This window comes from Solanum stenotomum, chromosome 2 (assembly GCF_019186545.1).
Source record: "Solanum stenotomum isolate F172 chromosome 2, ASM1918654v1, whole genome shotgun sequence".
NCBI lineage: Eukaryota > Viridiplantae > Streptophyta > Magnoliopsida > Solanales > Solanaceae > Solanum > Solanum stenotomum.
This window is the reverse complement of record NC_064283.1, coordinates 19,018,001-19,030,914: the sequence shown is the minus strand read 5'-3', so window position 1 is coordinate 19,030,914 and position 12,914 is coordinate 19,018,001. Positions and strand designations below refer to the sequence as shown.

At 28.5% G+C, this 12,914-nt stretch overlaps 1 protein-coding gene and 1 pseudogene across 1 annotated transcript; one reads left to right on the top strand and one right to left on the bottom strand.

The window, feature by feature from the left end:
- Nucleotides 1–5,007: 5,007 nt before the first annotated feature.
- Nucleotides 5,008–5,898, bottom strand: LOC125855245 (PLAT domain-containing protein 3-like). The gene is made up of 2 exons (XM_049534950.1): nucleotides 5,743–5,898; nucleotides 5,008–5,655 (listed from the first exon to the last, which is right to left on the bottom strand). Exons 1-2 carry the CDS (start codon nucleotides 5,827–5,829, stop codon nucleotides 5,179–5,181), a joined length of 564 nt encoding a protein of 187 aa, XP_049390907.1. The 5' UTR covers nucleotides 5,830–5,898; the 3' UTR covers nucleotides 5,008–5,178.
- A 5,493-nt stretch (nucleotides 5,899–11,391) lies between these two features.
- LOC125855786 (uncharacterized) lies at nucleotides 11,392–12,163 on the top strand (annotated as a pseudogene).
- Nucleotides 12,164–12,914: the final 751 nt, after the last annotated feature.

The window sequence follows — 12,914 nt, the reverse complement described above, 5'->3', positions numbered from 1 at the left end:
TCTGAGATCTTTGAGTCGAATTATAGAGTTATTTTGAGTTAGGTTCTTGAGTCTATATGCTGGGTATCAGAATCTAAAATGAATTTGAGATCAATAGTTGAGTTTAGGTGAATTGGGGCTGTAAAATGGAGAAGGAAATATTCGAGCGTGATCTCCCCCAGTGGCCAAAAAGTTTCTCTGCGTCGCGGTTAAGACGCAGACTCCTCTGTCTCAAAATTTAATTTTGCGAGTAATTATTTAAAACACCTCCGCATCGCGGACTTGTTCCAAGACGATGATTTCGTGTCTTTTCTCATGTTTAGCTATTTAAGATCATACCTAAACACCATGTGATCCTTCCTATCACAAATCAAAATCATTGAATCCATAATCCTATTCAAGGACCAATTAAGAGTCAAGTCAAGAGCAGTTAAGATCAAAGTCTAGAGAAGTTTTTAAAGTTTTCCAAAAGTCTTTTGCAAACGTTTTAACTTTGATTTAAGACTTAAGCTTTGAGTTCAGTAAAGAGTAAAGCTTGAAGTTCATTTCTTCAAAAGTATATGGGGACTATGTATTCCCAAAGGGTTTAAAATGTTTCACATTTAAACAAGAAAGGAAAGCCTTCGGGCTAGTTTTCAGAAAAGAGTAATCTCTTTCTTAATGAAGCAAGTGGGGAAACTTTGATTTCCAAAATAGCCTTTGAGCTAAGGTATTGAGTAATTATCTCAAATCACAGAAAGAAGTATGTTTTAAACATAAAGAGCTAGTGGGAGTAGTATTGAGCACCGATATGGGGACGAGCTTGAGTTCAGATAACTCACTCCATAAACCATGTAGCCATCATGGATAGAAAAGGGTCATACTTTTTAGATGAATCCTTTTCGCATAAACTAGTGGATACACTTAGTAGTTTAGGTCTTATACATGTGGCAAGGTATAGGATGCGCTGGCAGCGTGAGGAAGATCGTCGTATCATCACTATAACTCTTAAGTGATGGTTGTCAGTTAGAGAAACTCCCANATGATTTCGTGTCTTTTCTCATGTTTAGCTATTTAAGATCATACCTAAACATCATGTGATCCTTCCTATCACAAATCAAAATCATTGAATCCATAATCCAATTCAAGGACCGTTAAGAGTCAAGTCAAGAGCAGTTAAGATCAAAGTCTAGAGAAGTTTTTAAAGTTTTCCAAAAGTCTTTTGCAAACGTTTTAACTTTGATTTAAGACTTAAGCTTTGAGTTCAGTAAAGAGTAAAGCTTGAAGTTCATTTCTTCAAAAGTATATGAGGACTATGTATTCCCAAAGTGTTTAAAATGTTTCACATTTAAACAAGAAAGGAAAGCCTTCGGGCTAGTTTTCAGAAAAGAGTAATCTCTTTCTTAATGAAGCAAGAGGGGAAACTTTGATTTCCAAGATAGCCTTTGAGCTAAGGTTTTGAGTAATTATCTCAAATCACAGAAAGAAGTATGTTTTAAACATAAAGAGCTAGTATCATATTTTGGGAGTAGTATTGAGCACCGATATGGGGACGAGCTTGAGTTCAGATAACTCACTGCATAAACCATGTAGCCATCATGGATAGAAAAGGGTCATACTTTTTAGATGAATCCTTTTCGCATAAACTAGTGGATCCACTTAGTAGTTCAGGTCTTATACATGTGGCAAGGTATAGGATGCGCTGGCAGCGTGAGGAAGATTGTTGTATCATCACTATAACTCTTAAGTGATGGTTGTCAGTTAGAGAAACTCCCACAAAAGTTATTTGTATTCTTATATACACAGTTATTTGTATATTTACATACATTTCAGAGTTTTAGTGTATCTTTGCATACGCCCAGAGTTGACATCATGTTTTAAACAACTTTTCTTTATATTGCACTTGTTTTAAAACTGTTTTATATTGAAATGAGTTTAGTTATGTTAAGCGAGTTCAGCCACGTAAGTTCTTTAGTTTCTTTCGGATTCTTTTCAAGCCTATGTTGTATTTAGCATTCCAACTCGCATACTCGTACATTCAATGTGCTGATGTCAGTTGGCCTGCATCTTATTATGATGCAGACACAGGTAACTAGGATCGACATCCGGCGCATCGTTGATCCAATGAGTAGTTCAGAGTCTGTTGGTGAGCCTCTTTGCATTCCAGAGGACTCCTTTTCATTGCTTTCAGTTTTAGTATTAGTTCATTAGGATGTCGTGGGCCTGTCCCGACGTCCATCTCAGTTGTTTAGAGGCTTCATAGACAGATAGACAGTCAGTTAGTTAATTCAGTTGTCTTTACTTTTTATTTCCTATGTTAAGGACTTGAGTTTGCCTTAATGGCCAGTTGAATGTTCCTTTATAACATTCTAGTTACTTCATAAATGCGTATGTGATGAGTTAAGTCTTCCGCTGAGTTAATATTTACTATTTATCTAGGGGTAAAGTAGTAAATCAACTACCGTCTTAATGGGTTATTGGTTTATCCAATACCCAATATTAAAAAATTAAAATCGAATCGATAACTCGATAATATTTTTTATAAAACTATTAAAAATCCATTAATCTAATAGCAATAAACAAATAATATTTTTTCGATTCGATTTATCGATCCGTTGAATATTTGCACACTCAAGCACACCATATTTGCATATTCATCCTTAAAGTTCAATCGTGGAATCACCTCGCAGGTTGTCTCTTAACTTATTTTTGATTTCTTTGTGAATTTACAATACTTTCATTTGGATTAATTGTTTTTAACGTATGTTTTACACTACTATAATATAGTAAAATTTATTAAATTGTGACACGAAGATTATTTTTCAAATAAAAAATAAGTATCATCTTTCCACTATCAAAATTTCATTATAACTTATTGATAAAAATAATACTCTAGAGGTAGTTGTACCAGCCCCTGAAATCTAATTAATCACTACACCTACCTCCTATCGTCTCTTGTAAGTTGTTTGTTTATGAAATAGAATAAAATAATTTCATGAAATGGGAAACTGAAAACCTCGCCTCTTCATTGATAGCAATAATTTGAAGTCCAATATAGTGATAGTTTGAATAATTATTAAAATTAGCAGTAAATCAAAATTCTATTTTTTTAAATAAAATTTTTAGTACTGCAACTAGGACACTATTTTCTTCGTTTATTTTTAATTGTCATAGTTTCCTTTTTTAGAATCAAACTATAAACGATAAGAATTTTGACTAACATTTTACGATGTATTTTTTATCATGTTTATATGCAAAAATTGCAATTTATAGTACTTTTCGTATAGTTTTTGAATATCTAAATTTTTTGTTTAAAATATCGAATTAATAAAATCTAATTTCACTTTGAAAATTAGTCAAATAGACTTTCGAAAAGTATAAGATGACAATTTAAAATGGACGGAAGGAGTATATATGTCGAAATTATCAGCGAGCAAACATCTTATTTGTTTTTTCATAAATTCTTATCAAAATAAAATATGAAAGGTTCTCTAATTGCGTGTTTGAAGGGGTACTCCCATTTTCAGCTGACATTTTCTATTTTTTAGACCAACAACGTGTGAAGCGGCCACTTGTTTGTTTACCATTGATAAAAAAACATCGATAAATCATCCAAAAAAATCTCACATAATTTCTTTGTTGTCCTTTTTTGTATGTCGGTAAGCAATTATTTGACCCAGTAGTAAGTTTGAAAAATTAAGAAAGTTTATCGATTATCCATTTGGTTAACTTTCACTGTACATGATTATTCAGAGAATATTAAAACACGCATACATAAACTAATAACAGAATATTATTAAAATTTATGCTTATGAAAATCAAATAACTTAATAAAAAATATTGTGAGACGAATGGACTAATTCATTGATAATTGTTTCTGTCTTTGTCAAGTAATATTTTAATGTGGAAATATCTTGAAAATGGAGCAGTGGAGAGGTATATTCTCGTGGGTTCTAAATTTGGTCCCTTCATATTCATAAAGTGGTGACAAATTTTCAGCTCGGATATTCTACTAGACTTTTTTATTTTTTATTTTTCTGTAAAGTGTCCGAAGCTCATATTGAAATTTGAAATATCAATTTTTTTTTTTGCTAAAAAGAAATATCAAATATTACTATAGCTTTGTGTGAACACTGTTGGTGACCTAATTGGCTAATTCGACCTACTTCCTTTTCTTATGTTTTTTCACATAATATTCCATTCATTTTTCACAAGTTCATTTTTAATTTAATATCTTTTTTCATAGATATCTTCATTTTTCCACATAATAAATAGATCTGAAAATAACGGATGGGACAAATCATTATTTTTGGAAAATATAGCCTTTGTGGGAGATATACAACAATAACATACTTGATAAAATCTCACAAGTACGTAGAATATGGACAGAATATAATGTACACATATTTTATCTCTAATTTGTGGAAATGGAGAGATTATTTTAGAGAGTTCTCGACATAAGTACTAATCAAAATAGGCATGAAAAAAAGTTGATAGTAAAAAAACATAACAACTAATTAACTTAAAATGATTAAAATCTCCTTGCATTACTAATAATATAGATTTTCATATATTAGTAATACACTCCTTAATATACAATAGATTGCATTAGTTATATATATCATGAAAAAATATATTGAACAAGGTATTACTAAAATACAAAGTTAATATATATGTATTAATTTGCTAATATACTATACCAAATGATTCCTAAAGCCAATACTATGAGCGACACACAATAAAAACAAATAATAATAGAAATGTAAAAGCAATACAACCTACTCCCTCCGTCCCTATTTACTTGTCCATATTTCCTTTTTTAGTTGTCCCNTTAGTAATACACTCCTTAATATACAATAGATTGCATTAGTTATATATATCATGAAAAAATATATTGAACAAGGTATTACTAAAATACAAAGTTAATACATATGTATTAATTTGCTAATATACTATACCAAATGATTCCTAAAGCCAATACTATGAGCGACACACAATAAAAACAAATAATTATAGAAATGTAAAAGCAATACAACCTACTACTTACTATTCACAAAGTTAAAAAAGTCAACTTTATTATTCCACCATACAATAATATTATCACACTAGAACAATGACATTTCATCAAATACCATTCTTGTCCCTGATAAATTTCACACTCACAAGGATAAAAGAGGAAAGTGTCCTGGCCCGGCCCGATAAAGCCTTATAACCGTAGACTTACATCACAGAAACATGTGGAGTAGATTCAATTTCGCTAACCGGCAGACGCTCATCATCGAACTTGGTCTTCTTCTTACATAGATCTCTAATGGCAGTAAGCTGATAAGGCGACGCATCAGTGGCGAGCCACTGTTCGACTTCGAAATTCTGTTGGTTGCATTGTTTATGGACTCCGGTGACGGTGACCTCAACGTAGTTACAGTACCATCCATGACCTGAACCTGTTCCATCGGAAGTCAAGTTCATTTTACAGATCGGCGCCGTCAAACATGGAGCTCGACCACTGAAGATATCCAAATTTCCTCTCTCAAAATAGTTGTAACCCGGGCCCATAAGCCCACCCCAAGCTTCCAGGTTTTTTATTCGAATACCGTACCCGTTTGCATCGTACAGAGTTAAACTGATGATCGAATCCGTTCCACCTTTTATGATTGATCCAGTTCGGATGTATGCACTGTAAACACAATCCTCTTCCTGCATTTCCACAAAATTCAAAAAGTTTTGTTAGCTTTAACCAAATTTAACGATTAATTAGAGACAATTTTTAGATTAATAACTTACGGATCCAGAAATGGAGGAGAGGGAGATGGAGAAATAGAGGATGAAGAGAAGGAACCAGAAACGATTGAAGTGAGCTGCTACTCCCATGGCGATTTTTTGTTGATCTCTGTGTAGTATTAATCATCTATATAAATCACATCAATGTTTGTGGGGGCCCATATTATATATAGGTTGTGAACGTGATTTGTAGTACTATTTTTTCCTTTTTCATATCCTTAGTAACTATAGGTGTTTTTGTACGTGTATCTTATTAATAATTGACAATCAATCTATATAATAAAACAAATTATTGTATGTATGTTATATTATTTATTGAGTATAATGTTTTCAAAAAATAAATATAAAATTTTTACCATAAAAAGTATACTTATATACAACAACTAGGAAACTTATCCACGCAGTTAAAAAGATGATAAGATGTTAATAATTTTACTATACTAAATAATTGTATAAAATATTATGAATCACGATAATTAATTACNCAATGTTTGTGGGGGCCCATATTATATATAGGGTGTGAACGTGGTTTGGAGTACTATTTTTCCTTTTTCATATCCTTAGTAACTATAGGTGTTTTTGTACGTGTATCTTATTAATAATTGACAATCAATCTATCTAATAAAACAAATTATTGTATGTATGTTATATTATTTATTGAGTATAATGTTTTCAAAAAATAAATATAAAATTTTTACCATAAAAAGTATACTTATATACAACAACTAGAAAACTTATCCACGCGGTTAAAAAGATGATAAGATGTTAATAATTTTATTAAAATATGATATTGATAGAAGAAATATTTATAATACGTGCATATATATATTATATATATCTCAATGTTTGGTTAGTAGTTATATGACTTCCAACAAAATCATAAGTTGTTATTTTGGACCAAAAAAATTATAAACTTATAACAAAATCATAAGCGGTTAAAAAGATGATAAGATGTCAATAATTTTATTAAAATATGATATTGCTAGAAAAAATATTTATAATATGTGTATATATATTATACATATCCCGATGTATAAGTGATTTCACAAAAAGAAATGTTGGGTCAGTAGTGATATGACTTCCAACAAAATCATAAGTTGTTCTTTTGGACCAAAAAAGTTATAAACTTGCAATAATAAAAAAAAAATTGTGTAAAATATAAAACAAAGAAAATTGTGGAGAGAATGTAAATAAATAAATAATGCAATTATCATTCTTATAATCTTAATTATTAAGAAAAAGGAAAAAAAATGAAACTAATGCACAATTTTTCAAACTCTAGTGTGATCATTTCTAAAAATTCTTACAATATCTTTATTGATAGACATTCAGGTTTTTACAATAAAGAATAAAAATGAATACAAAAATAGTCATTACCACAGTTCTTTTTATGATAACAACAATAATAATAAATAGAATTATAGTGAAAATAAATAAATAAACAAATAGGATTCTTGGCCAAAGAGAAGTGTCAATTTTATTCAACTCATTGTTATTATTTTTCCTCTTATTTTTCATCATTATCTAAATAAATATTCATATTTTTTAAATTTTGCCTCCCTTTATTGTAGTATTTGTTTTATAGTTTATTAATTTTTTTCTTCTTTTTCTCTTTTCCTTCTTCTATCCTACTTAATAGTAATTTCTTATAATAACAAAAACACATCTTTCTTAGGATGTTAATCATAAGAAATNAGAGGTGTCAATTTTATTCAACTCGTTGTTATTATTTTTCCTCTTATTTTTCATCATTATCTACATAAATATTCATATTTTTTTAATTTTGCCTCCCTTTATTGTAGTATTTGTTTTATATTTTATTAATTTTTTCTTCTTTTTCTCTTTTCCTTCTTCTATCCTACTTAATAGTAATTTCTTATAATAACAAAAACACATCTTTCTTAGGATGTTAATCATAAGAAACATAAATGATTCTTTGTACTGTAAAAAAATATCATAAAAAGGTCGCATTTCAACATTTGATATATATTTAAATTTTCTAATCTATCAATAATAATGTTTGAACCTTAATCATAAGACAAAGTTACAATAATGATGAAAGAACACAATGCACATACCTTTATTAGGACCTTAATCATAAGAAAATAGATTATTTGTTTAAAAAATATTAATGAATCAAGGCACAATTTTTGAGCTCTTGTCAATATTTCCTCTAACTAAACATGACTTCAAATATGAAATAAAAAGGATAATCTTGAGTAGGAGTTTCATGAAATAAAAAATTATGATTTTATATGGAAAAAATAGAGGAATCTTTAAGAAAACATAAATAATTTTTTGTACTATAATATTGTTGAACATTGGTTAGTAGTTAGTATTATTACACACAAAGTTACAATAACTAATTTACATCTAAACAAAAATACAAACTTCTTGCAATAATAAAAAATTATACAAATTCAAACTAAAGAAGTTACATGGAGAAAATACAAACACACACACACATACGTCTTCCTTAGAATCTTATCATAAGAAAATAGATAAAAATAAGAATACAAAATAAGTGCCTACTTTTTTGAGTTCTTGACCGACACCTTTTTTGTCAAATTAATCAACAGTCAAGAGTCTTCTTCATCGTGTCAAGTTAACACAAGGATTTGATAATAGAATAATACAACAAAAAAAAATGAAATATAAAAATAATCTTGAGTTGAAATTTCATGAAATAAAAAACTTGTGAATTTATATTGACAAAAATGGAGAACTATTATAAAGTATCTTAAATTTTATAATTTAATAGTTGGAGGTTATGAATATGAAAACTTAAAAGTCATGAAATTAATTATATTATTAAGAATATAAGTTTAATAGATATAAATTATGGAAGTGAAACTTTAAAAGTAAATAAAGAAGGAAAAACATAAATTAAAAAGATAAAAGAAAGACTTTTATACTAAATAGAGATATAAATTTCTTGAATTGAATAAATAATAATAAAAAAAAATAAAGGAAGAGAAGTGGCTTTGGGAAATGTTATAGATATTTAGGTTACAAAATCGTAATTTTTTTTTCAAAAAAGAAAAGTTTATATTATATAGAAATAAAATATAAAAAGAACCAAAAAGGGGAAAAAGTGATTTAAAGAAATAATATAAATATCATTAGGGAAGAAAAGAAGAAAATGAGAAATATTAAAGAATAAAAATAATAGCATTAATGATGAAATAAATTAAATATGACTATTGATAAAGAAAGAATTAAATGTGACTATCTTTAATATTTAGGTGAATTTTTTGTATTTTAAAATTTTAAAAATGGCCAAAAAACACAAAAAAATAAATAAATAGTTTTCTAGCTCTTAGAAGCATGTCACATAAGCATGTCTAACATTCTCCTTTATTTATATATAGATGGTTTTGGCTCCGTGGTAGTTGATTCATACAAGTGCATAGAGATAACGGTTAGCTATCAAAATGGATGAAGTAGTGATGAAATACACATTCTCTTTATAGAAATCTTTAAATTATATTTAAATAATATTAAGACTTTATTACAAATCTTAATTATTCAAATTTATTCAGACAATACAGACACACAAGAGAAAGTTCAAAAGAAAAACTAGGAAAACTTGTCAATCCTTTTTTTCTTCTTCGTGGTTTTTTTTTCCTATTTAGTCTTTACTATTTACCTTTGGACCCAACTAAAAGGGAAAATATTTTTCTTTAGAATTTTTTAACTTTTCAAATACGAGACAATATGATAAAAGTGCAACAATTATTCATTTCATCGCGACATTTATTTATAAGTAGAATCGGAAACTTTTTAAAAGATGCCACTTCAAGTCAACAAAACATTCAAATAATTTTGGTTTTTTTCTTTTCCTTTTACAAATTTTCATCAAAATAAATTATAACATGTCATTTTTTAGCACCAGCCTTGTTGTTTCAAAGGGTCATCACCAACCAACTATTTTTTTTTTTAATTTTTGGACACTTGGTTGTTTGGCAATGATCGAAAGATTGATAATTTAAATAAAATAAGAAGAAGTCTTTTTCAGTGTGACACAATGATAGACATAGATATAGTGAAGTGTCAGAAAGTTGATGAGAAACTAAATGTTAATTTGGTAATTGGAGTATCTTATACTATGGAAGTAAAGAACTTACAACAATTAATTTTTTTGTAGCAACTATTTAGTGGTGATAATATAATTACCATTATATTATGTTTAGTGAAAATAATATATGGTATATAATCAACACTTTATATAAATATCAATAGATGTTTTAATGATTCTAAGATAGAATGACTTAGTTTATTACCGTTAAATATTTTTGCGACAATAAATATTATCACTAAATTTTTTGTTGCTACTAAATATTCATTTAGGTATAGTGTTATGTATTCGATTCACTTTTATTGGCAATGTATTCTATAGAAAAAATTATGACATGCAAAATTTAAATATGAGAAATTAATAATAAGTAATTTTTAAAATTATTTCTTTTCGGATTAAAATGAAATTCGATTGTACCCTAGCATGATGCATATAATTTATGTAATAAACCTAACTAGTTTGAATTTACCATGTGTATTTGGAACTGAAGACTTGGGATTCAAACACATATATTTCTTCTTTTTTTCTTTTTGGAATGGTTAGATTTGTTGAACTTTGATCTACTTTTCTTTGCCCTTTGAATTTAGAGCATAAATTTCAATTAAATATTTCAAATTTCAATTTTGTTGTCATTCGCTATTGAAGAAAATAAAGGAGGAAAAGATGAATCATTTTGAGTGAATAATATATTAAAAGAATTGAGCTACTAAGAGGAGTTCATATCTAATCTTTCACTATAATATTTTAGGCCTAAGGCCACAATAAATTTGGACAACGCTTGTAAAATGTTGCTTTAAATATTTTTGGGTACACTTTTAAAGTGTAGCCTTAGTTTTTAGGTTTTGACCACAATAACATTAGCAACATTTGTCAAGCGTGCTCTTTTGTAGTATATGCTATATTTTTTAAGCATAGTCATATCATGATATAATTGGCAATGCTTATTTACATCTATGAATGCACTTTTAAAGTGTGATATTTTTATAATTTAAAAAACAACACTTTATATGTGTGACATTATAGATTTCCTAAAATTTTCTCTAAGATATTTTATTCCCTCCAACATATTTAATTCTCCCTCTAATTTTCAATTGGCCAAAAAAAGAAACTCATACAAAATAAATTACAAAAATTCTCAAATATAAATAACTTTAACTCTAAAATCAAATGTGTGCCCCAAATAAGAATAAGAGTTGCTATTTGCCCATATCACAAATCTCACGCCTAACTCATAAATTCTCCATTGTAACCAGTTCATCATTTTTCAAATCTCGTTGTCACTCTACATTTTTCAGCACTTCGATGAATGGTGGTGATTTCCCTAATTTTTCTTCACCTTCATCCAAGAAACTGGTGAAATAGGTCAAAGAATTTCAACATTGTTTGGAGGAAGAAGGAATTTTACGATAGTCGATACTTGGTTCGCCTACATTCGAGAAACTGGAGAAATAGTTTGAAGAATTTCGACATTGTTTTGATGAATTAGGGGATTTACAGGTGTGGGTACTTGGGGGATTTACGGGTGTGTATATGGGTTGTAACGATGAAGATAGATTCAATCACTATGCTCATAAATGCCAACCTTCTTCCGTTCATCAGTTTGCCCTATTGATGGTATTCAAAAATCATAATTTATATGACTATCTTTTCATTTTATGAGATTTTGAATTGTTAGATGCAATTTGAGTTCTAAATAATCTGTACATTTTCTAAATTTGAGTTTCATTATGTTACATATAGTATTAAATTCGGTGTCCATTTAAATTGGCCAGGTGTTCTAGAATGGTATTGTAGATTGTCTTTTGAAATGTTTTGTTTTCTTTTAGTTTATTTGTGTCTATGTATGAGTTAGTTGCTTTTATTTTGAGATAGTATGAACATTAGAGATTGAAATATTTATTTGAAAGCTTGTAAATGTCTTAGGAATTGTCTTCTATCAGCTAACAACGTCTAATTTGAAGGGATATTCTTGACATTAACTTTCCTGAAGGTCCTTTTGGTACAAAGGAAGCGCCTGTTGTTGTCAAATCCTACTATGATAGAAGAATTGTAGGATGCCCTAGAGATGAAGGGGAAGATGAGCATGATGTTGTTTGGTTCTGGCTCGAGAAGGGCAAGCCACATGAATGCCCAATATGCTCATAGTATTTTGTGGTAAGTACAGAATATCAATTAATTCATAGTTAGTCCTGTGGTTTGTTATTGACTAAATCTAGGTGAGTTTGTAGGCTGTTGAGGAATTTGCTAAACATGAATCTGTACTCCCTACTTTTCTAAATCTAGGTTAATTTGGAGGATGTTAGGGAGTTTAGTAGGTGTGAATTTGTTGTTGCTGTTGTATATGTCAAAAAAAGGCGCATCAACATTCATTAATGAAACATTTGCTTAGTTAATAACTGGCGCACCCTATTTCGAACTAGCCGAAACAGTTCACAACATAATATGACTGTCACTCTGATTTTTGAAAAAAATGTTTTGTTTATTTTAGAGTCGCCACCTAAATTTTAAGGAAAATATTAGAAAAACCATTTTATGTATATAAATGTAAACTCTATTTTTGATTTGCGAAACCAGTGAGATTCTGAATAAGCGAGGGGAAGGTGTTAAGCACCTCTCAGAGCCTATCCGAAGATAGTCCTTAAACTCAATTTAGGAAAATATGATTAGGAAAACTTGTTTATTTATTTGCTTTAAAAATCAATGCTAAGTTAATTGGTTAGTTTAAGAAAAGAGTAAAATACAAGATACGACATATAAATGTCTTATAAAATAGATTTAATAGTAGTATTTTATCATATTGTAAAATAAATAAATAAATGTATTTAAAGGTATGTTAGTTTTATAATATTGGAAAATATAGATGTATCATAGTAAAGTTATCCTAAAAAGTGTATAGAAGTTGAATTTATGAAAATATGTCATTTTAATAAGACGAAAATAAAATAAAATAAAAAAATAAGATAGTAGTCAAGTGTAAATATGTAGTAATATGTGATATGTAATTTGGATGAAAATACATAAAAATAGAGTTTCCTAAAAATTTTAAATAAATTAATAATAATGATATTAAATATTAAAATACTAGATAGAGTTTGTG

Coding starts and splice junctions, on each gene's coding strand:
- LOC125855245 (XM_049534950.1), bottom strand. CDS start 5,829: ATGGGAGTAGCAGCTCACTTCAATCGTTTCTGGTTCCTTCTCTTCATC. Junction 5,656..5,742: donor TCTCCTCCATTTCTGGATCC/GTAAGTTATTAA, acceptor GTGGAAATGCAG/GAAGAGGATTGTGTTTACAG.